At 37.5% G+C, this 23,799-nt stretch overlaps 3 protein-coding genes across 3 annotated transcripts; all 3 read left to right on the forward strand.

Moving 5' to 3' along the window:
- Positions 1-1,116: 1,116 nt before the first annotated feature.
- Positions 1,117-7,538, forward strand: il6r (interleukin 6 receptor). Its single transcript, XM_028013509.1, has 10 exons — positions 1,117-1,363; positions 2,390-3,025; positions 4,056-4,179; positions 4,617-4,810; positions 4,894-5,057; positions 5,163-5,304; positions 6,008-6,045; positions 6,162-6,222; positions 6,478-6,601; positions 6,715-7,538. The coding sequence occupies exons 1-10, from the start codon at positions 1,261-1,263 to the stop codon at positions 6,962-6,964; spliced, it is 1,836 nt and encodes a 611-aa protein (XP_027869310.1). The 5' UTR covers positions 1,117-1,260; the 3' UTR covers positions 6,965-7,538.
- A 2,302-nt stretch (positions 7,539-9,840) lies between these two features.
- riiad1 (regulatory subunit of type II PKA R-subunit domain containing 1) lies at positions 9,841-11,898 on the forward strand. Its single transcript, XM_028007809.1, has 4 exons — positions 9,841-10,079; positions 10,178-10,254; positions 10,906-10,952; positions 11,482-11,898. Exons 1-4 carry the CDS (start codon positions 9,993-9,995, stop codon positions 11,544-11,546), a joined length of 276 nt encoding a protein of 91 aa, XP_027863610.1. The 5' UTR covers positions 9,841-9,992; the 3' UTR covers positions 11,547-11,898.
- A 680-nt stretch (positions 11,899-12,578) lies between these two features.
- Positions 12,579-23,795, forward strand: otoa (otoancorin). The gene is made up of 30 exons (XM_028007794.1): positions 12,579-12,647; positions 13,055-13,091; positions 13,624-13,700; positions 13,831-13,901; positions 14,298-14,319; positions 14,552-14,600; positions 14,759-14,897; positions 15,852-15,914; positions 15,996-16,189; positions 16,272-16,405; positions 17,150-17,268; positions 17,372-17,496; positions 17,611-17,716; positions 17,813-18,028; positions 18,165-18,335; positions 18,413-18,553; positions 18,906-18,955; positions 19,163-19,283; positions 19,376-19,494; positions 19,584-19,725; positions 19,867-20,060; positions 20,139-20,229; positions 20,418-20,544; positions 20,789-20,988; positions 21,260-21,409; positions 21,486-21,628; positions 21,833-21,969; positions 22,043-22,140; positions 22,643-22,802; positions 23,062-23,795. The coding sequence occupies exons 3-30, from the start codon at positions 13,643-13,645 to the stop codon at positions 23,142-23,144; spliced, it is 3,423 nt and encodes a 1,140-aa protein (XP_027863595.1). The 5' UTR covers positions 12,579-12,647; positions 13,055-13,091; positions 13,624-13,642; the 3' UTR covers positions 23,145-23,795.
- Positions 23,796-23,799: the final 4 nt, after the last annotated feature.

The raw sequence follows: 23,799 nt of genomic DNA on the forward strand, positions 1-23,799 counted from the left end.
CTTCTGCATGTCTGCTGTGTTTCCCTCATGTTTTGTGAAGTGGACCTCTTGTGGCTTTTTCTCTACATAAAGGCCAGATTTGTGGACTGCAGACCTACTAGATGTCCTGTCAGATTCTTCCACCTGAATTGTGGATCTTTTCAGTTCTCCCAAAGTTACCATAGATCTGTTTACTGGCACTCTAATTAATGTTCTCCTTGTCTAACCTGTCACTTTAAGGGACTTTCTTGTGTTGGTTGGTTTTCTAGTTGTCCCACACTCCATGTTTATATTTGGACTTAATGCTCAGTGAGATTCTGAAAGCTTCCTAACCTAATTCTGCTTCAAACTTCAACACATAAGGCCCGACCGGTTTGTTGTATTTTTTTAGTTTTCATGATGCTTGGTGTTAACTAATGTTTTCAAACAAACCTCTCGGGTTTTCATAGAACAGCTGTATTTATATTACAATTTTAAAAAATGATTACAAATTATCAGAAAAGAATACAACATGCTGTGGTAATGAGACAAAATGTGAGTAAGTTTAAGGATGGAAATACTTTTACAAATTACTGTAAACTTATCTTTTCTTTATGATATACAAGATCCGTTCAAAACTTTGTCTTGTTTGTGCAAAACTTTCTAAAACAAATCATTGGCTAGTTTTTGAAAATGGCACACATTGTTTGTTTTCTTTTCTTTTCTTTGGATAACCAGACTTTTAATATGTAATTGTAATTTGAGACAAAACAGAGAACACAAGGATTTATTATCTGTAGTGTTCAAAATAAAAATTAATTTTAAATAATTCTACGTTAGGCCATAAAGACGGATATCTGATGCTTATTACAGGATTTTAAGTTAAAATTGTTTTGTCAAACTTCAGAAGACATTAAATTTTTAAAAACTATATGAAAGATATACACTCATTATGTGATTTTGGTGTCCAAGTTATAATATCAGTACTTAAATCAGTACTTAAAATAAATGTCAAAACTGTACAGAAGGACTGTACTAAATTGACATTACAGTTGTAGACCTGAATTCAGCTTTCAAGGGGGTTTTGTATTTTGACGCTGAGGAGGATTTCCTCTGTGTAACGGCGCTGAACAGGGGGAAGAGCACTGGGATTTCACAATAACGGGTCCACATGAACTCTGCTTTAATAGCCCTGCCTGCACTGGAATACAGTCAGTTTCTTGTCAGACTTCACGAAGTTAAATGGTACTTGGTGTTCTGCAGCCGTAGCTCAAGTGTCAGTGATGGTCTGAGGACTTGTCGATGGGGGGACCAACTCCAAAGATGGATGCTCTGCTACTTTTGATGTGCTTTTTGTGCGTCCTGCCAGTGTGGAGCATTTTTGATGGCATTTGTCCCAGAAATGGTGAGACATCAGTCAATAATATAAATGTGTTTTTGAATTTTTACTGCAGGATTAAGTTGTTTTGTCATGAATTTGTTTCATTGTTGAGATTTCAGAAAATCTTCTTTGCAACAGCTGGGTTTAATTTTACATTTAGTTTCATTTAGTTTCATGTTTTTTCTTATAGAAAAAAAAGTAACGAATCAATATTTTACCTATATTTTCTCTACATTCTGTATAGTTTAACTGATGTTTTGTCTTTTTTATTGTCTTTTTTTATCATTTCAGCAGGATAATGGCTAATCTTTAGCGTTGTTCTGTTCAGATTACTGAACTCAGTCTAATAAATTTATTAGATTATAATTTTTAGATATTTTTTTTACATTTTTAGAACTTAGATTCTTTAATATCGTTGGACGAAAAGTAACTAAAATTAGTTTGAGAAAAAAGAAGACACCGTCAGATAATTTGTATCCTGCAGTAGAGGGGGAAAATCCATGCAAAAGTTATAAAAATGTTTTAATGTGCTATTCTTCTTGATATTCAAATATACTTTTTTTGTGTTTGTTTAACTGGGCAACTTATCAAATGTAATAAAATAACTTATTTTGATTACTTGTGACCAATTATGGCAATATATTTAATTTGGATCACTTGTTCTTTTAGTCAGTGGTAGAGAGAGATATTTGTTTTCAGATAAATCAAAGCATCAATAAGATTTGAGGAACTTTTCATGCACATAAGTGTGATTATCAGAGAAGAAAAAGTTCAGGACAGAAGAGCAACTGTGTAGGCGAGAGAGAGAGACAGATTAAAAGAGGAAGTTTTGAAGGAGTTGGTAATTTTTGTTATGCAACGCTGCATCCTATCTGTTCTGTGCCTAGTGATCTGGAACCAGCCCTAACATTTAAAGTCACAGCGCAATGCAGCACAATAAGGCCCTGATTAAACCCACAAAGCATCCAGCCTCATTTGTATCTTTGCAACAAATGTTTGTTTTTGTGTGTGCATGTGTGTGTGTGTGTGTGTGTGTGTGTGTGTGTGCAGACCCTCCTCCTGGTGTGGTGGTTGTGTCTCCAGGAAGCAGGCTGGAACTGACCTGCAGCGGTCATATGAAGGTGAATGGAGTGAAAGTCACCTTAACTAGAAATGTCCCAAGTGTAAATAAGAAAGGATCTTCGTCAGAGCAAACTCCCACCACGCAGCAAGCTAGAAGAAACAGGGCTTTTACAAAAAGAAGTGATAAATCTTCTACAGTAAGCGAGAGATTCCGCATTCCCACCACGGCGACTGGAATCAGCACTCTGCTAGGAGAAAACCGAAGCAGCGGATATTCAGACGTGGAACACGCCACTTCTCCACAAGTGGTCCAGCCAACCCCTCCCAGCAAAACCACAACGAAGGGAATGTCAGACTGGGAGGATAAAGAGATGAAACTCAAAGCTGAATATAAAGACAGGGAGTCAGAGGAAGGCAGCAGAGCAACCAGAGAGGTTAAAATGAGGCCTCAGTGGCAGTGGAACAAACAGCTGATGGAGAGTACAAACAGAGACTGGGGAGGACTTGCATTTCTGAGTGACGGGAGCGGCCTATCTCTGAGTTCAGTACGACTGACGGACGCTGGGAAATACACGTGTCATCACAGGGGAGAAGAAACACTCGCTGTTAAGGTGATTGTTGCAGGTGAGTTATGGCGCGATGCCTATATAGACACTCAACTGACACTACTTCAGTGTGTGCAGAATTTTATCAGTTTCATTAAAAGAACTGATCAGTCTAATTTATGTATTGAAAACATGTGGGAGGTATCCTTTCAAATCACTGAGGTTTCTTACCAAATATTTCATGCAAGGAATGATGGGATCTTCTATAATCAATCAAATCAATTTCATGTTTTTCAGGATTATGTTTCTCGCTAATCATTTTAAGGTCAGCTCTCTAATCCTTAAATAGGTAAATCAACCAAAGCCAACATAATACAAACATGAAAAGCAAACTTTGTACCCAAAAAGAAATGCAAATTTAGAGCAATAATCAAGCTAATTAAATGTTTAACATCATGAAGGTTTCTTGACTTAAAGTTTATAGACAGGGTTTACAATCTGATTTTTGAGTTAAGCTGTTGTTTAGGGATTGAAAGGCATAGATGAAGTCAGTGAGCCACAATAGAACTGACAAGAGTCCAACTTAGACTTTCCTCAAAGTGCGGAGGAAACATCAAACTGACCTGGGTAGGATCTTCAAACAAAAACTAGAGAAAAATAAAAATGACACAAAACACATAGAGTGCCAAATTGAACCAGGTTGATCAAACTTCCAATTAGATGAGCAGAAAATCATCAATGAGATTTTATTGTGTCTCTTTTCAACTGCATTCTTTAAAGTCAGTCTGTGTGACATGACATGTTTTACACAACAACACAAATTCACTCTTTGATTCACTAATTTATATAATCTCAATACCATCAGTGACTGTAATGTGACACACTGTGTCAGCACATGAATACTGATGCATTATGACCTGCAGCAGAAAAAGGTTTTGGTCATGGGTTCTGGCTAGCGGGCGGTCTGCTGGCTGTGGGACGGTGGTCGGTCTTGAGGAGACGTCATGGTAAAGTGGGTCTGCTGGGCGTCGTCCTGCCAAAATACTTCTCTGAAAAAAATCTATTGCTACCCCAAACACATGTCTGATTTAATGTTTTCTATATCCTAGATCCTCCTGAGACTCCAATTATCTCTTGCTACAAGAAGTCGCCCAGGAGTAAAATTCGCTGTGAATGGAGACCTCAGAAACCAGTAATCAAGCAACCTAACTGCTACCTTTTTCTGAGCAAAGAGTAAGGCACTTAGGTTTTAAATTCACCTAAGCCTAATTTATTTATTTATTTATTTATTTTTGCAACACAACCCCACAAAGCTCTCAAGATAGTCGCCAAAACAAAGACAAAGCTGAAGGCAGAGAGTTTAATCCAACTCTAACTCTGACTGACTGAAACCTTTGTGCTCTCAGGGAGCTCTGAGGAATAGTGATACATCTGAAGTTCATACAACAAAACTGATGTTTTTAGAATAAAAAAATAAAATAGTTCTGAATTTTAAAAAAATTGACCCACAGTTCATTATTGGTTTAATAATAATTCAGGATTGAAGTAAGTTACCTCATGCATAATTAACTGAATCTTTGAACTTTTTTCATGCAGAGCTTCTGTTTGTAAGATTATCTTTTACATTGTTACATCTTACTGGAAGACATGATTTTCTTTTTTCTTTCCAGTTATTTCCCTTACGGAAAAATAGAGAATTTCCAGCAAAAGCGGTGCTCATACTCACTTCAGCACTCCCGCTGTTGGTGTGCTCTGGAGCACATTGAGAAGGAGCGGAGGTTGAACCATGTGGCTTTCCTGTGTGTTACAAACTTCTTGGGCAACGCCACCAGTCCCCTGATCTATTTCACACCACTGGATATTTGTAAGCGAGTCTGTTATTACGTGACTGTTTCGATGAAAGTAAGGCTTTTTAAAAATAATTTTAACCCTTTCCTGCGACTGAAGTGATGCCAGACCCCCCATCTAATGTGATGGCCCACCCAGTGGAGAGACGAGCAAAAATGATAAAGGTGACCTGGAACTTGCCAATAACCTGGAAGGAGAAGGATGACTTTTATGACCTAACCTATGAGGTCAGATACAGACCTTCAAACTCTTCAAATGAACAGGTATGCTTGACAAGTTCATATTTCAGTCATGGGCTCAAAACCGATGAACCTGGGATGTTTCCGTTGATTGATTTCTTGTTTTATGGTCTGTACGTGTTCTTGCAGGAAAATACAATTAGAAAACGCACGTACCTGATTACTGACGCTCTGCCTGGTGTTGAGTACCTGATTCATCTCAGAGTTAGAGAAGAATACGATGGTCATTGGAGCGAGTGGACTTCACCTGTCTCTGCCAGAAGTTGGACAGGTAGAAAAAAAATACACACAAGAAAAGTAACCAGAAAGAAGCAATACATGTTAAAAGAAGTAACTGATGGCCACATCACCTTAGTGCGCAGGTGTGACACTCCAGTCCTGGAGGGCCACTGCCCTGAAACGTTTAAATGTGCCTCTGCTGCACCACACCTGATGTAGGCTCACTTATAAAGAGAAAACTACACCTTTCCAATTTTATTTATAGCAAAACATTTAAACCCTGCATATTTTTTTGTTGTATTTCAAATTTATATGCTAATCTATGTTGGTCTATTGCATACAGTTCCAATGAAATACACAGAGGTTTGTGGTTGTGAAATGAGAAAGCGTGGAACAATTCAAGTAACTTTTGCAAACACTGTAATTTCTTTACTTTTTAATCTCCTTTTACAATCTGTATTTCTCCAAAGAACTATCATTATTTTCTGTTGTTTGTCTGCTCTGCATTTAACAATAGTTATAGTTAAACTTCAACCACATACTGATTTTTATAGCTTCAAATATTTAGCCTCAAACTCCTAAAATTTAGCAATAAGTGTAAGTGGGATGTTTTTGTTTCATGCATGTCTCCTGGATGCTTTTTGTATTGCTCTTTATTGTGCTTACTTTTCACAAATCTTACTGTCTTTACTTGTAAAAAATATCACTTTTAATAAGTTTTATTAAATGATTTTCTTCCTGTTTGTTGCTTTCAGCTAATATAGAAGAAAAGAGTGAAATGACGACCACAACGGTAGGAACTTTAACTTTCAGTTGGAAAGTATAAACTTATTCACTTTTAATTGCTCCATCTTAACATATTCTTCTGTCCTGTTTTTCTTTATTTGTTAATTTATTTGTCATCATCAGATCGACTTGCCCTCCACTGAATACTACTTCACTGGTTCTGGTTTTTCTGATTACCCTCCTGGTTAGTTTGCTGGCAGTAAATTTTCTCAGTACACATATTTAAGAGAAAAGCACGAGAAGTGGGAGAAAACACCCTGAAACTGGTCTATAGTCCACTGGGTTTTAACAGGAAACCATGGCATCATAATAACTCCGGCTCAACAGCTAAACAAGCCACAAGAGACATGGTTCTGCTGAAATAACACGTTTTTTACAACACCTCGTCGTACATGTAACCATAACAATTTCTTGTGGTTTTCTTCTTCTTTTGCTGCAGATAAATCTCCCATAACAGTTGAGTTATGTGAGAACTCATTTTCATGCAACATACACTATCATGTTATTTGGATCTCTGCCGTTTTTGCCATCATGTGCTGCATTTTGGCTGTCTACATCTTCAGGTTGAGCAATTCGATTTTTTATTTAAATAAAAAAAATGTTTGCATTGTAGCCAATAGATTTATATCTTGGCTGAGAGATTTAGCCAGATTTTTCTTTTTCTTTTGCTTTTCAGACACAAAGACAGGTATTTGAACAAACTCTATAGTCTAAATAGTACCACCCACAGCGAGGCCTTGTGTCCACCTCGTCCTTCCATCCCTTCGTCCTCGGAAGAAGAAGCCCTGGTGTCTGACTCTGGCCCGCAGCTCTACACACAAAGCGACACACAAGAAGACGGGGAAAACGAGAAAGGACAAGCTGAGACGGACAGATTAGAAGCCACAAATTTCAACAACAAAAGTTACTTCTTCCTGCAGATGTAGTTATGAACGAACCAGTTTTAGAAAATTAATGAAAAGGGACCGAGCAAAAGGGACACCCAGAGAAAATTTGTATAGATTGTATATCCATTCCTTTATGTACGTGCCATGCTTAAACTTGTGCTGAAATGTTTTTTATGTGGTTTTGTTTCTTTCTCTTCTGTCTACTGGTACCATGTTAAAATGTTGAAATCACCTGCAGAGGTGACTTCATCGCAATAAATATTTTGTTTTTTTATGTTACTGAAAAGTTTAAGTTGATATTGATGTTGAATTTCTGTACTAAAATACACTTTCTAGAGCTTTTTGAAACTATCCTGAACTAAAAATATTTTTCTTACTCATAATTATGAGTCATCATTAGTCAACATTATGTGACTTAAATTCATTTGACTTTTTGACTATTAGTCAAGAAGTCAAATGACTTTTTGATTAATGATATTTTGAATTAGCTAACTCAAAGTTATGAGCTATTATTTCATATTTAAGAGAAAATTACTGATTAATTACTATGTCATTATTTTTTGCTTTTGCTACCTGATCATTGGCTTGCCTATCTCTTAATGATTGATTGATTGATTGATTGATTGATTGATTGATTGATTGATTGATTATTAATAATAAACAGTGGTGGGACATGATTAAAAAGTAATGTAATTAATTAAAGACTTTGTAATTAACTAATGGTATTTTTATCCGACAATGATTCATTTTTAAATTCAAATAAATTTTGGTTGTTGATTAATCAATAACTAACTTATATGATTTGTATTGTGATGGTGTACATTTATTTCTATCTTTACTTGGTGGAAAACGTGGCTTTGCTGTCATACTGTGGTTTATCTAAGTATATGATCCAGACGCAGGCATATTCAAAATGCCACACTCCAAGTAGAGCAGCCCTATTAGTGCTTTTCTAAATCATGCAACTCCATGTTGCGAATAAATTTAAGCAGTAGTAGTTGTATACTAGAAAAGTTCTGAAGAAATTTAAATGGGGCCTGCCAAAGTCTTTTTATGCTAAAAAATGTGCATAAATGCTGAAGTAAGCTACAACGTACTCAATAGAATGTGGACTGTCACAAGCATGTTGAGTAACATGGACTTACTCCATGCAGTACGTTAAAGTTAGTGTATAAGTTAAAATGAGCCAAAATTGCTAATGTTGGCCTAAATGGTGCTAGTGGCATGAGGGGTATCACTAGCATGTTGTCTTACATTGACTTCCTCCATTTAGTATGTATTTAGTATGGCTAATAAATGAAAAAAATATATATAGCTAAAAAGCTTGTTTTAGGGAAAAGGCTACAAAAAAGGGCTAACAATGCTTGATTCTGGTTTTATTGTCAACTTCATTTTAACCAAGAAATCCTTAATATTTCAAGATCTTTCCACACTCTATGGAAATAAATGTATCTTTCAATTGGCTAAAGAAAGTTACAGGAAGTTCCTTCGACATGAGCCCTCTGCCTGACTGGATGTCAGTCTGAAACAGTCAGCTAAAAATACTTGAGATTCTGATCTGGATCATCTGGAGCATCTAAATTTGAAGGTACCCCTTGGATTTATCCCTTTAGGTGGTGACCTCTGGGGAAAACCCAGACCTCATGGTATGGATTACTTATATTTTTCACTTTATTCAACAGACTCATGGTCCACAAAGAGATGATACACAACAACACGACATATAAAGAATAAAAAGACAAAATAAAATATCTTAGCGCACTGAAAGAGGGATGTGAAAACATTACAATAAGACTGTTCAATCAGCTGCCTAAACGACACATGAACTTGTATATCAGATTTCTCAAAAGAGCCTGGAATGTTGTGACATGTGCGTTACAAGACATCTCACTTGCACTGCTAAGCCTGGATTTCTTAAGCAGAATTCTCAGTCGTTATACGCAACCTTAAGCTTCTGCCTGCTAGCTTTTTTAAATTTACACCATAAAGGAGCTGTACACAAGGGTGTACAGTAAGCTTTAAACAGGCTTATTTTTACCTCATCAGTGCACATATGAAATTTCCTCCCCAGAATGTTTGCCTGAATGTACAACATGCGACACTGCCGATAAATGTCATCATCATCATCACAGAGCTGGTCTGTGATATAGTGACCCAGGTATTTAGTTTTGGAACAAACATTTAACTTTTGCCCTGACAGAAAGAAAATCAGGGAAGCAAAGTTGTTTGTCTGCTTTAGTCCTACATACTAGTACAACCGTTTTCTTAGCATTATACTGCACATCAAATCTCAACCCATAATCAGAGCAGATATTCAGTAACTGCTGAAAACCAGCACTGCTGGGTGAGAGTACAGCCAGGTCATCAGCATACATAAAGTGATTGACCAAAGTATCACCGATCATACATCCAGTTTTACAGAGGTTCATTTCTTTTGACAGGTCATCCATGTACAAGTTAAGCAAGGCAGGTGAAAGTAGCCCACCCTGACGCACACCATTACTCACGCCAAAGGAAGCAGAGATGTTATTGCCCCATTTTACATGCATTTTCTGGTTAGAATACCAGTAAACCAAAATTCGTATAATAATGTCCGGAAAAACCTCTTTGTTTTAATTTGCCAAATAACTTGCAGTGATTGACACGATCAAAGGCCTTAGAGGCATCAATAAACCCAATTAACACAGATGATCCTGTGTAACATGATATTTTATATATTATTTAGTATGCATTTTTTGTTGTTCAAATTAATTATAGCATACGAGAATTATGAATGAGCTATTTTTAAATTGTGTAATGCATATTCTTTTTTTTATCACATTGCATAAATGAGCCTCCATAGTTTTAAATTAACATTAAAATTATATGTATATTTACTTTAACGTTAACGTTTTTACCTGACTCAACTGCGCCCCCTCGTGGGCAAGCAGTGAGATTCGTCCGCGTCCATAGCAACGTTTTCATGGAAACAGGTTAACAAACATTGGTGATCGTTTGGTTTTTAGTTTTCCGGAGCAACAGAGGATATCGCCATTTAGATCGAGATTTAGACGCGTTTTGCAAAGCCATGGGAGAAGTTGTGAAAGATGCTCAGAAGAATCTCAACGTTTCTTATTTAAATGTCGACCAACAAGAGAAACTGCGACAGTTTAAGGTAACTCTCCGCGGAGGAAGAGAAAAGCTATAGGCAAAAATATGTTGCTTAAATTGTTTTTGATTTATTCCGGGGTTCTGCGGTTTGTTTTGCCTCAGATTCAAACAAGAATCGACAACGAAACGTATTTGAGAGCCCATCCGGAAGTGGATGAAATCATTGGCGACTTTCTAAGGTCGGTTTATTTCCTCCTATTTTACCAGAAAGCGATGATTAAAGTTTCAAACGCTCTCAATTGATCAGCGTTTACGGCTCAAAACAATCCCATAAATTTTCCTGATACAGAGATAAACAAAGGTTTGGAAAACTCAGAGAAGTAAAGAATATTTTTATTAGTTTTTCCTCCGGTAAATAAATATCAGCTGTGGCCAATATTAAACTGTAGGTTTCAAAGAAATCTTCCAAAGTATATGTGGAATTTCAAAATATGATGATAGATAAATATGGAAAAAAATAAAAAATTGTGATAATTTATCAACAGTTCAACTTTCTTGTAGGATATGGGATATGACTAACTGTTTACAAGTTAATCAACATACAGCTGAATACAGACATTTACATACATTATACATTTATATACATAAAAAGACACATTTTTCCCACTGTGAAATCAACAAAAGTTTGTGTTTAATAATCTGTGACTATTGCTTCATTTGCTACAAATGTTTTCAGTTAAGGTTGATGTTTATTTTATCTCAGTACTTTTGGACCTGTATTTGATCATCTTGCAGAATGTAGTAATACTATAAATCCTACAATATCTTAGAATGATCACATTAAATGAAACATTAAGTTTACCTTGTCTCGTTTCTCTTTCATTCAACAGACATTTGCTGGTTAAAAAGCCGTCTGACATTCGTGAGTTTGCTGCAGGTGAGTCATAAACATAGACACACTTTTAGGATTATTGCTCCAACCTCTCATAGTTACATTTTTAATCCTAGTGCTAACAGTCACCCTAATCTGAGTTAAATCCCAGTTGACATACATAACTGACACAGAGAGAGTCAAGTGTTCTTTCATATTGCTTGTATTAGACCTGTCCAGGGTGTACCCCGCCTCCCGCCTGGAACGTAGCTGGAGATGGGCACCAGCAACCCTCCCGACCCCATTAGGGACAAGGGTGGACAGACAATGGATGGCTGGATGGATGGATAGATAATTATTGTTGCATATTATTTCCTTTGATTACTTTGCTTAGTTGCTTTTGACACAAACTTCAACCTTTTCAAGTAATATAAAATGTAGTTTGTTTATGAAGACAACTGGTGTCACAACGAACAGTTCAAGGACAGATAGAAGAATGTCAACTAATATAATAGAGTAAAGACAGCAACAAAGCAAGATCAAAATTGGTGGAGATTCAGTTAAGGCTATTTGTAATTCTGATCATCTTTTTCAGATCACTTCTCCTCCCTAAGCGATCCTTCTGACTCTGTATCGAACGAAAACAGTGAACCGGATTGAAAGATCTGACAACATCCTTTCTTGAGACAGAGATCGGATGTGGATGGGTTCTAAATTTACTTCAGTGTTGATCCATTATGCTTGTATTCATATTACTCATTGTAATATTCCTAGAAGTGCCTCAGAAGATTAAACTAATGTGTGATTGTGAAAGAGGAGGAAGTCCTGTGAAGGTTACGTATTGCTCCTCGACACTTTGACCAATTCATTTAGACAGTATTGTTTACAGACTTTATGTTGTCTCATGTTCAATTAATTGGCCTTATTTTAATGTGATTTTGTAGCAGTTGGTCTGCTGCCTTTACTTTGCACCTTAACTTAAAACACAAATAAACTTGGGGAGAAAAAGTAATGTGGTCTGGTCTCATGTGGTTAATGCAGAATATATTTCTCATGAAAATATAATCTCCTTCAAATGTATTTTTTATTTCTATTTTTACATCCTTCTGATAAAATAGCAAAAACATTGGTAAATATTATACCTGTTAGAGAAGGTTTACTTCCTACAAAGAGAAGAAGACTTCACTATCATCTAAAGCCTTTCAGCTGTAGCATTGTGTAATTCTGTCGTCTCATCACCGTGTTTACTTGATTTTTTCTATGAATAGAGCTTTTCGTGTGTGTTTGCCCCTTCTTGTTTTGTTTAGTTGAGTAACTCGAATTGGGTAACGCTGTGGTGGATTTGTGGCGGGTGGAACCCATCAATTTTCTGTTCCCTGCTGTCCTGTGTCTGTGACTCATTCTCATCAGTTTTTGTGAATTATCTTTGAAAATGTTGTAATTGAAGCAGTTTTATAGATTATTAAATTATTATAATGTCAATTCTAGCCAAGAGTCCCGTTGATAAAATTGCCATTTCAAACAACTGTTTTGATTTCTTCTGATTTGGGGGAATGGGAGGGTAGAGGGTTAATGCTCTCTGCCCCCCACCCCACCCTTCCTCCAACGTGAATTACACAATGCCACACACCTGCTTTGAATAAGGATGGACAGGTAGACACCCATCCGCCTCATATCAGCTGAGCGATTAGCGGAAGAGCATACACATTCTCGCTTTGCCCTTTTTTCCAAAAGATCGACACAGAAGAGGGCCGATATTTGGTAAGTAATGGCTATATTAAAATGAAATGAATGAGTTCAGTAGAGTGTTTTTTTACAAAGAAATGGGGAAAAAGACAACTAATCTTTTTATTGTTTCTTTTAAAGATGGACAACTAACGTTTAATGAATTTGCAAAGAAACCAACCTGTCCAATAAGTCATTTACTTACTTGTCTACATATTGCTTCATCTGATTTTGTTTTTCAAAAGAGCCACAATAAAGACAAAACATGATTCGTCAGCAGGCACTAATCTTTAATTAAAAACCCAAGAAGACCTTTACTAGTTATGTTTTTGCAAATATTCACTGCAGATGGATTGAAATCTGCAAGCGATCTGATGTCTGCACACTATTAATCAGTGGATTTAAATGTACATGGTGATGACATCCAGTTGCTTCTTTTTCAGGAGAACATACACAGTACTTGGACTCTGCAGTAAACAGGTAGTCATTGTCTTTGTTGTTCTTCTGTACAGTTTCTTGAGGTCATACATTTACATAGGAAGTCAAATCACTGCAATGCAAATAAAAAAGCAGGATGCAAATTTCTTGGACAGAGATCCTGACCTCATCAAAACCCAAACGTGTTTAATTTGTTTAGAGGATGGGATTAGGAAAAAAAGAAGATAAAGAAGGTGACAAAATGTCATTGTGAGTTAACAAGTCTGTTTTTCGCTCCGTGTTATCCTCGATTGTCCCGAAGTCTCCCTCTGGGTGAGTAACAAAGACGGTTACCAGGGAGGTATGATTTCAAAACCTCAGAGGAGGAAGTTTATCAGTAAACTTCAGGTGTCTCACTTGGAGACAGGTTCCATAGCAACCGTGAACCTTTCAGAAAACCTTGGCATCCTGCTTTACGTCATTGAAGAAATGTAATGAAAGCAAAAATGCAACTGAAGGATTATTTATCTTATTTTGCCAGATTAATTTCTTCATATATGTGAATGTTGATATTCTTGAAATGTGTCTCAAACAGACGGGCCGAATTTTCCCAGATGTCTCCAAATGGAGCAGCGCGTCTATTTGCGCTCATTATGGTCTGCATAACCTTTGGTTAGTAACAAACCATCATCATCATCATATCACACCAGCCTACTTGTTACTGGTTTGATATGTTTTAAGAACACTTCTTCGTAATAGTTTGCACTCACAAGTTATTATACTATGTTATATTGGTTCACAGCTTCTGTGTGTCCAGCTGGGCCTCCAGATATTATGTCTGCAGATAACACGGTCTTCATCGCTAAGAAGCTGGTAAGAAAATTCTTGAGAAAAGAGGTTTTAGTGTGAATTTTAGTTTAGCTGGGCTGATTTTCACTCATTCTAGGTCATCATTGACCTGACCTTTGCTGGATTGTAAAGTCTTTGAACCTGAACCTGAGTTAAAAATATTATTCAGTGTTAGACATTTATTATTAAAATACATTTTTAAGACCTATCATTAGTGGAAATGAAAAAATTTTTAAGAATCTATTTTTAAATATATATTTCTCTTCATTAATCATCTTAAATATACACTTTTTTCTTCGTTATTATCAGTGCATAAAATCATGTCAAAGGTTTGCTCTCAGTCATTTTCAGTGTCAACATTCAAGACCAAATGCCTTACTGAAAATACCCAATCAACTTTCTTTTTTTTCCTTTTATTAGATGACGAAATGCTACAACCAGGGTAAGAAAACACTTGTATTTTTTATTAACTACTTTTCTTTTACTGTTATTGGTATTTAAAACTAAATAAAATAAAAATTTGTGAAATGTATGTTTGCAAATCTGCCTCAAATCCAAATGAGCCTGGATTAGTGAGAAGGGATGTGCATAATGTTGTGGCGTTTGATGACAGTCAATATTTGCCCAGCAGGTGAAGCACTGCTTTTAACACATAAATGTGTTTGCTGTTACAGGATGCCCTCTACCTAAGATGACTCTGTTGAGAAATATCTTCAACAGCAGGTAATTGTATTTTATATCCTATTTACTTCAAATTGAATTAAAAACTTTTAAAGTCTCAAATGTATATATATTTTTAACATATTTAGAATTGGAAACCTTTACTGCTCACTTGGGTTTTTTTTTCTCTTCATTTTCAATCTTGTTTTTTTTTTTTTTAGTAACCTGTCAGAAGTAGGTAGAACTGCTGACCAGTCCAACAACTTTCTGTCCATCTTTCTTAATATCCTGAACATGGTTACTGGAGCCACAAACAAAAACTCACAGAGTCCAACCCTCATGGACGCTGCAGAGGCCAGGGTATGAATACATTCACCAATATCAACACACAACCTCTTTGTTTTTGTTTTTTTGTTTTTCAATTTTAAAAAAACAAAACAAAACATATAAACTGTTCAAACCAGAAGTTTACATAGACTATTAAGAGAAATAATTTATTTATCCCAATGTCTGAAAATTAAACAGACTTGACACTTCCTGTTTAAAGTCGTTTGGGATTACAATTATAAAGATCTGATAGAAATGCTTTTAAACTTGCCCTGACTTGTTTATTTTTTCTACATTAAAAAGCTTCTCACTGTAGTTTGCTGGAATTTTAGTGTTTTCCTCTTGATAGAACTGGAGTAACTCAGGTCAGGTTTCCTTGCTGCAACACACCATAGTTACACATCATGTTCTTGTTTTCATGATGATATCTATTTTATGAGGTACACAGTTCCTAATGAATCCTAATGAATCCACTGTACATCGCAGCTTGGATGGTGTTTTTAAGATTTTTTAATTTTTCCTCCAATATGTGACGATGGGTCATGATATAGGGTTGATATGAAGATTACACCTCAGCACACTTTGACATCAACTGTTGTGCCTCCATTTAACTTTTTTCTTAAGAATTACCTTGTCAGACGCTTGCAAAGCCATAACTTAATCATCTGGGCTCTCCCAAATTGTTTGAAGCCATGGTATTTGTGGTGTATGTAAAATTCTAACTTTAAAAAAAGTAATTGTTTGTTGTTGTTTTTTTAAATCAGTCATTATTCAGGTATAAACAAAACAATTATTCTATTAATCCTTACTGACCTAAGAAAGGACATATTTAGTCTAATTTAATGTTACACCATTTAAAAAAGTTGTGTTTTTAATACAGTGTATGTAGACTTCTGGTTTCAATGTTATAATACATATTCATTCAAATAACTGAATTATTTTCTTCTGTCAGTGGTTAAAGGTTTGTCCTTTCTTTTGTTAAACAAGATGTGGAATTGCAGTAACCTTCCAGCTGTTATAAGGATGATTAAGAACTCCTCAGTCAACATGGTAAAACCAAACACTATCATGTATACTTGAATAATTTCTACTTTGTTGCAATCTGACCTTCCTGTTTGTTTGTTCCCACAGGACCCATCCTGCTGCTACATGAATGCTTTTGTGGCCCCTCTGTCCTGGGCCACTTTGACAGCACAAAGTGAAAATTACTTTGACTCCAATGACTATAACACTTTGCTGTGGGCTGCCAAACCTGTGCTGCAAGACATACCGTCAGCCAGAGCGATGCTCCCCTCCAGAGTAGGCGCCCACAACATGGTAAATATGTGAGTATGGTTCAATACTTCGTCTCGCCATGTTCTTCATGTACATTGTTTTCCCCGAAACTAAGACATCCATTTCCTCCAGGATGAACATGCTGCAGGAGGTGTACACCTCTATGACCGAGCAGCAAAGAGCTGAGGTGTTCAACTGGGCCAAAGACCAAATCCTGCAGAACAACTTCAGCTGCACAATGAGGCCATCTGCTGGCCCAAAATCAAGTAAGAACTTTGGAATTTGATTAGAAACTGAATTCTGGGATAAATTCTTGTTTTGAAATCAAACCATTTACATAATGTCATAACCTTTCTGTCAACATCTTTCTTTCTGTAAGGTTTACTGATTTACATGGAGGAGCTTGCTTTTCTAAAACAACTCCCAATTTTTCATGGTAATAGAAGGGGACAAATAAAAAGAGGAAATGTGTACCGGTACTTTGAAATGCAGAAGTAAATTCCTTCTAAAATATTCTAAAATTGATATTGCTCCATATTAAATATTCCCCTAAAATATTCTAGAGCAGAAAATAACCAGTAAAAAACAAAATGTTACAAAAATATTTAATCAAAATCATTTTTAAATAAAACTTGAAGGTGGAAAGTTTGACAGGTGTACGTGTTTAAAAAAAGAGCACTGGGTGTGGCACTTCACTTGTTTCATCTTTCTGGCCAGCGCATTTGCAAGTTTCAGCATGCATGCGTATATGCAGATGTGTTTGTGTTGGCAAAAGTGTGTTCTTATGGACTTTCAGTAAAGAAATACATGCAAAGCTTAGAGCATGTCCTATTTCCATTTGCTTCTTGTTTCCTTCACTGATTATGAAACAAGATGGAAAGCTGTAACTTAAAACCAACTGGAAAGGTGCAAAGTAAACACCAAGCTCCTGATGTGTGAAATCTCTGTTGGTGTGTTTACTGTGCATTGAGAATAAACATCCGTTGTGTAAACTTTCCTTTTTTTCACAGCGACTGTGAAACCCTGCAAACCAACTCTGGAGTGGCTGGATTCTGAAACCGTGACCATGATGGGACCTTTCCTCTCCAGCCTGAAGACAGACGATGTAGATTCATTCCCTAAAGAAACTGTAAGAGGCAAACGATGCTAAATCACTTCTAAAAACTGGGATTAGCAACTATCAGTTCTTGCAAAACCTGCCTCTACTTCATTTAATTTATTATCTCTCCCAGCTGTGTAGATATTATCTCTCAGGCCAGTTTAAGTCTAACATGAGCACCATGATGAACCCCAGCCTGGGCAGGAAGTTCCTTCAGAGAATTCAAGAGTGCTCCAGTGTCCCAGAGCTCATCAATAAGTGTGTATTGTCTATTCAATTCTGGGAAAATTCTAATTCATTTAAATGACTGGTTTGTTTATTGCTGTTCTTTATTTTTTTTAAGAATTGTATTTAAGCTTATGACTCTTCCAGGCTTGGCCCTCTTGCTTGTTATTACGATGTTACAAACTTGACTTCTGACGCCAGCAAGAAGCTTCTTCCTCAGCTAGACGCCTGCGACGGCCCCACAGTCTTTAAGGTACCTTTCAGTTTCCCACACTTATTTAAGCTGCTGTGTTTCTGTTCATTTACCAAAGAAGAAGATATAAAAATTGTTCTTGTCCTCTCACCCAAGCTGAAGAAGCGCCTTGTGGACAGCTTGATGTCCGGTTCCAGTAGCGCTCAAGAGCTGCGTGACCTTGGCAGGAGTGTTACTTTGCTGTCACCCAAACAACTGTCTGAAATCTCTTCAAAAAATCTCAAAGATGTTCTTCAAAACGTGGGAAACAGTGTGAAATGGTCCAGGAGCCAGATGTGCATTCTGGTTGAGAAGCAGCTGGGGGAGAAGAAGGTGAACCTTTTAAGATGAAGACTGTTCTTCTCTGTAAATCGTAAATGGACTGAACTTATATAGCGCTTTTCCAATCATTTTGACCACTCAAAGTGCTTTCTGTCTATAACCCATCTCGATCTGTTATCGCTGTTAGTGTGGAGCGTTGTCAGGCCAACAGCTGATGGAGCTTCAGTCAGTCGCAGCCGGTTTGCCGAGCTGTGCGGTGAGAAATGTGAAACCGCAGGATATCCTGAACAACACAGAAACCTTGAAAACCATCTCAGAGCACATGAGGGAGGGGCAGCTGAAGGCCATGCTGCAGGGGGTGAGTGAGCAGGAAAACAGCGAGGCAGTGTTTACACACTCAATCAGCTATTTGATAAATGTACTTATTTCTTGTAGCTGGGAGATAAAGTTAATATCTCAGAGCTGGTGCAGAAGTTGGCTGGCCCTTTGCTTCGCAGCGTTTCTCTTAAGAACCTACAAAAAGCAAACATCACCTCTTTAGACCAAGTGGAAAATAAAACCTGGAGTCTGTCGCAGGTAATGTGCATATATCTAGAGTTTCAATGGAGAGTGTAAAAGTGTGTAACATGTTATCTTTCAAGTGTGGAGAAGTAGAAAAAAGAGAAAAGAGCTAGGAGACATATTTGGATTCCTAGGCTTCATTCCCCATCACACTGGCTGTTCCATCCATCCATCTTTTAAATATTTAACAAGTTTGTCTGGAAAATGTATAGAATTTGTTCATCTAAAATTTCTAGCTACTCTACTTACAATACTATTGTGCCATACTACCTCAGTTTGTGATTATTTACTACTAGTAAAAAATTATAAATGACACTTTTGTGTTGACAACTTGTACTGTTTTTTTTTTTTTTTCTTGATGTCCTAGGCTGCATATTTGGCAAAGAAACTGCATGGCCTAAGGAAGCTGCAGTACAGGTAAAGTGTACAGTTATAGTAGCCATAGAACTTATTAGTTGTCTTCCAATTAAAAATAACTGTCTTACGTTTAACACCACAAAAAGTCTGACTTCTGATTTTCCTGCATATAATGTTAAACATTCTGTGAAGTGTTTAATTGGGAGTGCTTTCATGCTACAGTATTTACCTTTAGTACTGTTTACACAAGTTCTGTATCTGTGGTAGGAGGCTGAATTCAGTCCTCCAGGGCATAACCTGCAAGATGATTGATGAAGTTAATGGCAGCTATGCACTGGACATGGCTGAATCCATGGCAGAGAATCCACAGTGGCTTTCCAAAGTCCAGGTAAAATGTTTGGTTTTTTTATTAACTGAAACATGCATAAATATACCTAATAACTAATGGCAGTGTACTTACTGTGTTGTTTTTCTTCTCAGGCACGATGTGCTGCACAGAAGCTTTTCCAGACTTTGGAAAACAAAACGACAGATTATTTCAAGAATATCACCGCACAGGAGCTGGAGAGCATTCCCACTATGCTGCTACTTCACCTACCGTGAGCGGACAACAGCCCAGTTATTTTTTTAGTCAATATCAAACCTTTTGTTTATTTATTTTTTCTGTTCTCTGTTTTATTCACCCCAGGCCTTCCAAGGTGGCGGATCTACCTGACTCTGTGTGCCAGGTCTTCCTCGACAAGATGGGAACAGCCAACCTGACCTCCCTGCCTCTTCAAGCCCCATCACGCCTTGCACTTGCCGAAAGAGCTCTGCTTTGCCTGCCCAATGTATGCACACACACACACACACACACACAAATGTATGCTCTGCCAAAAAAAAAAAAAAAAACTTAAATAGTTCAATTTGAAACTTTCAACAGTATTTTTACTGTAGGAGTCACTCAGTGACATCTTCCTGTGGATTTTCAGGGAACAAATGTCTCTGGATTAACCAGTTCAGATGTATCGAGGCTCGGTCCGCTCCTGTGTGAGCTGAGACCCTCCATGCTGCTCCTCATGGCCCCCGAAGTGATGAAGTTCAGCCTCCAGGCCGTGGCTTCTTGTGAACACATTCCTCAACCTCACAGGGGGGATCTGATCAAACTGGTCAACCAGGTGTTTGGGTAGGTCCGGTTGTCAGCGGATGCAGGAGCTGCTTCAGAGGAAGCAGAGTCTGATGTAGGATCTTTTGCTGCCTGCAGGAGTCCTTCTAATTGGTCAGCTGAAACCATGGAGACGCTGGGTCCCCTCGTTCTGTTGGATGATAACGTCCCCTCCACTTTGCCAAATAACGTATGTATCTGCTGTTTTCCTAACATCCTTACACTCTTTATAGCAGCTTGTGATTTTATCTGTGAAAGGTGTTATATAAATAAAGTTTACTTACCAACCTTCTCTAGTTCTCTTTGCTTCAGTATTAACATTTTGGCACTTAAAAGTAACGTGAGCTATTTTGTTTCTATTTCTCTGTGCGTTTTTAGCCATGGATGAAGGATGTTCTTGTCTTCCTGAAGCCACAGCTTGCCCAGGTTTCAGATGCTTTGAAAAAGAAGATCTTTAATCTCACCACCACCACCACATCAAGCGCAGCACGTTATAGGCGAGCAGGTAATAAACTAACATTACCCACAAGAACTTCTGTACCCTCCAAACTCTTTCCATTTCAGTGACACAGAAAGGTCAAGCAAACGCTTTGAAAAAGTTTTTAGCAAATTTTATATTTGAAAATCTAGTTTGGATTCCTGGTTCTGACATAAACTTCAATCACCCACTCATACATAGACATAAATCAATAATAAGGTCAATGATTTTTATTTACTACCATGTGCCCTCGTGTATTTATTTTTCTCAGTTAACAGTGGTATGTCCAGCAGCGGCACAGAACCTACAGAAGCAGTTATTGAAGAACTGGGAGTGGACAATGTGTTCTGGACACCAGCGGATCTGGACCTGATGTCCAACAGGACATTCCTGGCTGCTGTAGACATACTGGGATCTGTCCCTGGTTACAGCTCAGACCAGCTGAAAGTGCTCTATAGAAAGGCAGTTGAGGTAAATTCATCTAAATAATCTCAGTCTTGTTCACTTAAGAATTTGTGACCTAATTTTAAGTTTCATTTTGTTATTTTCTTATTTATTATAGATGCATTCTAGTTGTAACATTTAATCTTCTCTACCAGAAATTATACAGACAGTGCGACATTTTATTTAAAATGAAGAATTCAAAAATATTATCACTCTTTAAGGCTTTATCTATTGCAATAAGAAAGTATAGTTTACTCACCTCGTTCAAATACGATATAATTGTGTTTATGTACTGCAGGTGTTTGGCCCGGTGTCTAATATGACTGAGAGTGATATCGCTCAGCTGGGGTGTGTAACTCAGAGCTTCTCCAACTCTGAGCTGGAAAAGCTTCCCTTGTCTCTGGACAGTCTGAGCGGAATTAATGTCTGTGGCTGGAAAGATTCACAGGTGGATAATAGAAACTGCCCCACTTGATGCAACTGCGACACCAGTACTAACTACAACCCGGCATGTGTCTCAATAGCTGGCGTCGGTGTGGAAGGGCGTCGCTAAATATAACAACCTGACAGCGCCGCTGCTGGGATCCACAGAGATGGTCCAGCTGAGCCGGTTCATCTGTGGCCTGAACTCCAGCGAGATCAGTCAGCTCAGCGTGGACGCCTTCAGGTCTGCCTTTAGGAAAACTTTCACTTCCACCTCACTATTATGCACAACTTTGTGTTAATCTGTAAGATTCTGTTGTTTCATCTCGTTTTCAGTTCATTTGTTTTTACTGATACCTGCTTTTCTGTGGACAAAGTGAAATATTTTGAGGCCCACTTGTTCTTGTTGTCTGAGGTTCGTAGAGTAATTGGCGTGTTTTCATCACAGCGATGCTGTGGGCTCCATGGACGGTCTTCAGTGTCCTGTTAAGGCTTTGCAGCAGCTAAAAAATGTTGCTGTGTCTGCATTTGGACTCCCCTGCAATTGGACTGAGGCTGAGGTTTCTGATCTGGACTCTATCATTGGTAAGATTTATTTATCTACCTTCTAACCACTCAAAAGCCGAGGCAGTCTTACTTATCGGTTTGTCTCCATCAGCCGGTTTGAATGGATCTGAAATAGCCTCGCTGAGCCCCGCCGTCTTCCCATTCATCAGCAAGAGCTGCATCCCCCAAATTCCTCCTGAAAACTTTGCTGTAAGTAGCTTCAACTATTCAATCGGCTCTGTGATTATGGTATTTCCAATACCAGCTGAGAGCCAAGAGCAGCCAACATAGAGCTATGAAAGGTTTTTGGTAAATGTGTTAAAATGTGTTAAAACCACCATAAAGACAAGCACACTTTCAGTGATGTGTTTTCTATCAGAGATTGGTAAAACTTAAAACAAAAGTGAAATAGACAAATTGTCGCTAATAAGTTTCAAATCTGGACAATCCAGAAACATAACGCCAGTTCAGAAAGTCAGAATTACTTGACCTTTTATTTCCGATTATTTATATCTGATCATTTATCATGGAAAAAATAACGGGGGTTTTTACCTTTTGTTGTTTAAATTGGAAACTACTTTAGGCTCAGACTCAGAGTTTGATATTGTCATCCTGCTGTTTCTGTGCTATATATTTTCAGGTCCTCTGAGATAAACTTTAAATTGGTACAATCTGAGCAGATGTTAATTAAGCCTTACTGGTTTCCCTTCAGGTGATCTCTGTGGCTCAGCTGGAGGCTCTCGGCCCCGACAACGCCATCATCGTGACCAGTGAACAGCAAGCAAAGCTAACAGCTGAACAACTGAGTGTCCTTGGAAAGGCGGCCGTTGGTGGCCAGGAGGACCAGAGGGAGACCCAGTCTGCAAAATCAGGTAAATAAAAAAAGAGATTCAGATAGCTAATCCTGAAATGGTTCTGCTGTTTTGTGTAGTAAGTTAAGGTACATCGTCCAAATCCTGATTCATCTACAAAGGTACGCAGCACTTTTTCAGCTACACTAATCTGAGTGACAGTCAGGCTCAAACTGAGACTCGATTGATTCAGAATCATATTAAGGAATTATTAATGATTTCTGATTGAGTGGTAAAGGTCGTCTGAGATATTTCAACCACATTTCGTACTTCTGTCCAGGATCTGCTGCGCCGAGTCTGGAAGGAATCTCCACCTTCATGAAGCCTGTTCTGTTTCTCTTTATTGGATTCTTTCTGCTGTAAAAATGGATCCATCTCATCCTGCTGCAAAATTAGCTGGAACCTCCACAGGAGTTAATCTTTCTTAAGCACTTTGGTCACAATATATATTTGAATTTGTCTTGATTGTATTTAAGCCTTAGATTATTTAAACTGTAACTGTGGGGCTGTGGTTAAAGTGTCATTTATAAAACAACCTTGTAAACTGCTTAAGGGTTATGGCTAAACTTCAAACATTTCAGCATGTTTCACTAGAGAAGATCTAGAAGGGATCTCCACCTTCATGAAGCCGTTTCTGTCTCTTCTTATTGGGTCCCTGCTATAAGTTATCACATCGCGCAGAAACACCAGCCCGTGTTTTTGGTGATTTATCCTCACAACGCACTTTCTGTACTGTGTGATTCTTCCAGATTGGACATGTTTTTAGCTAAGATTTAAAGATTTAGACTCCATGATTGTAAAGGTATGGCTATAGTAAGTTTTATTTGATGACTTAAGCTATGTACTGATTATTGCTAAGCTTTCACTGTTTATTAAATGTATATTCATAAGAGAATATATTTTACTAGAACAAAGAAATATTGGATGTACAAATTATATTTTGTTTGGAAAACCGCACCTGTTGGATCAAATGTTGGAAAGTAAATAATTAAATTCATTAAAGTACCTAAGTAAAAAA

This window comes from Xiphophorus couchianus, chromosome 3, assembly GCF_001444195.1.
Source record: "Xiphophorus couchianus chromosome 3, X_couchianus-1.0, whole genome shotgun sequence".
In the NCBI taxonomy this organism is placed as follows: Eukaryota; Metazoa; Chordata; class Actinopteri; order Cyprinodontiformes; family Poeciliidae; genus Xiphophorus; species Xiphophorus couchianus.

What these genes read in the sequence shown, in the direction of transcription:
- il6r (XM_028013509.1), top strand. Translation starts at nt 1,261, where the DNA reads ATGGGGGGACCAACTCCAAAGATGGATGCTCTGCTACTTTTGATGTGC. An exon ending in TGTTAAGGTGATTGTTGCAG is followed by an intron (nt 3,026 to 4,055) that starts GTGAGTTATGGC and finishes TCTATATCCTAG; the next exon opens with ATCCTCCTGAGACTCCAATT. An exon ending in TTGGCTGTCTACATCTTCAG is followed by an intron (nt 6,602 to 6,714) that starts GTTGAGCAATTC and finishes TTTGCTTTTCAG; the next exon opens with ACACAAAGACAGGTATTTGA.
- riiad1 (XM_028007809.1), top strand. Translation starts at nt 9,993, where the DNA reads ATGGGAGAAGTTGTGAAAGATGCTCAGAAGAATCTCAACGTTTCTTAT. An exon ending in ATCATTGGCGACTTTCTAAG is followed by an intron (nt 10,255 to 10,905) that starts GTCGGTTTATTT and finishes TTCATTCAACAG; the next exon opens with ACATTTGCTGGTTAAAAAGC. An exon ending in CATTCGTGAGTTTGCTGCAG is followed by an intron (nt 10,953 to 11,481) that starts GTGAGTCATAAA and finishes CATCTTTTTCAG; the next exon opens with ATCACTTCTCCTCCCTAAGC.
- otoa (XM_028007794.1), top strand. Translation starts at nt 13,643, where the DNA reads ATGTCTCCAAATGGAGCAGCGCGTCTATTTGCGCTCATTATGGTCTGC. An exon ending in AGAAATATCTTCAACAGCAG is followed by an intron (nt 14,601 to 14,758) that starts GTAATTGTATTT and finishes TTTTTTTTTTAG; the next exon opens with TAACCTGTCAGAAGTAGGTA. An exon ending in GTCCCAGAGCTCATCAATAA is followed by an intron (nt 17,497 to 17,610) that starts GTGTGTATTGTC and finishes TGACTCTTCCAG; the next exon opens with GCTTGGCCCTCTTGCTTGTT.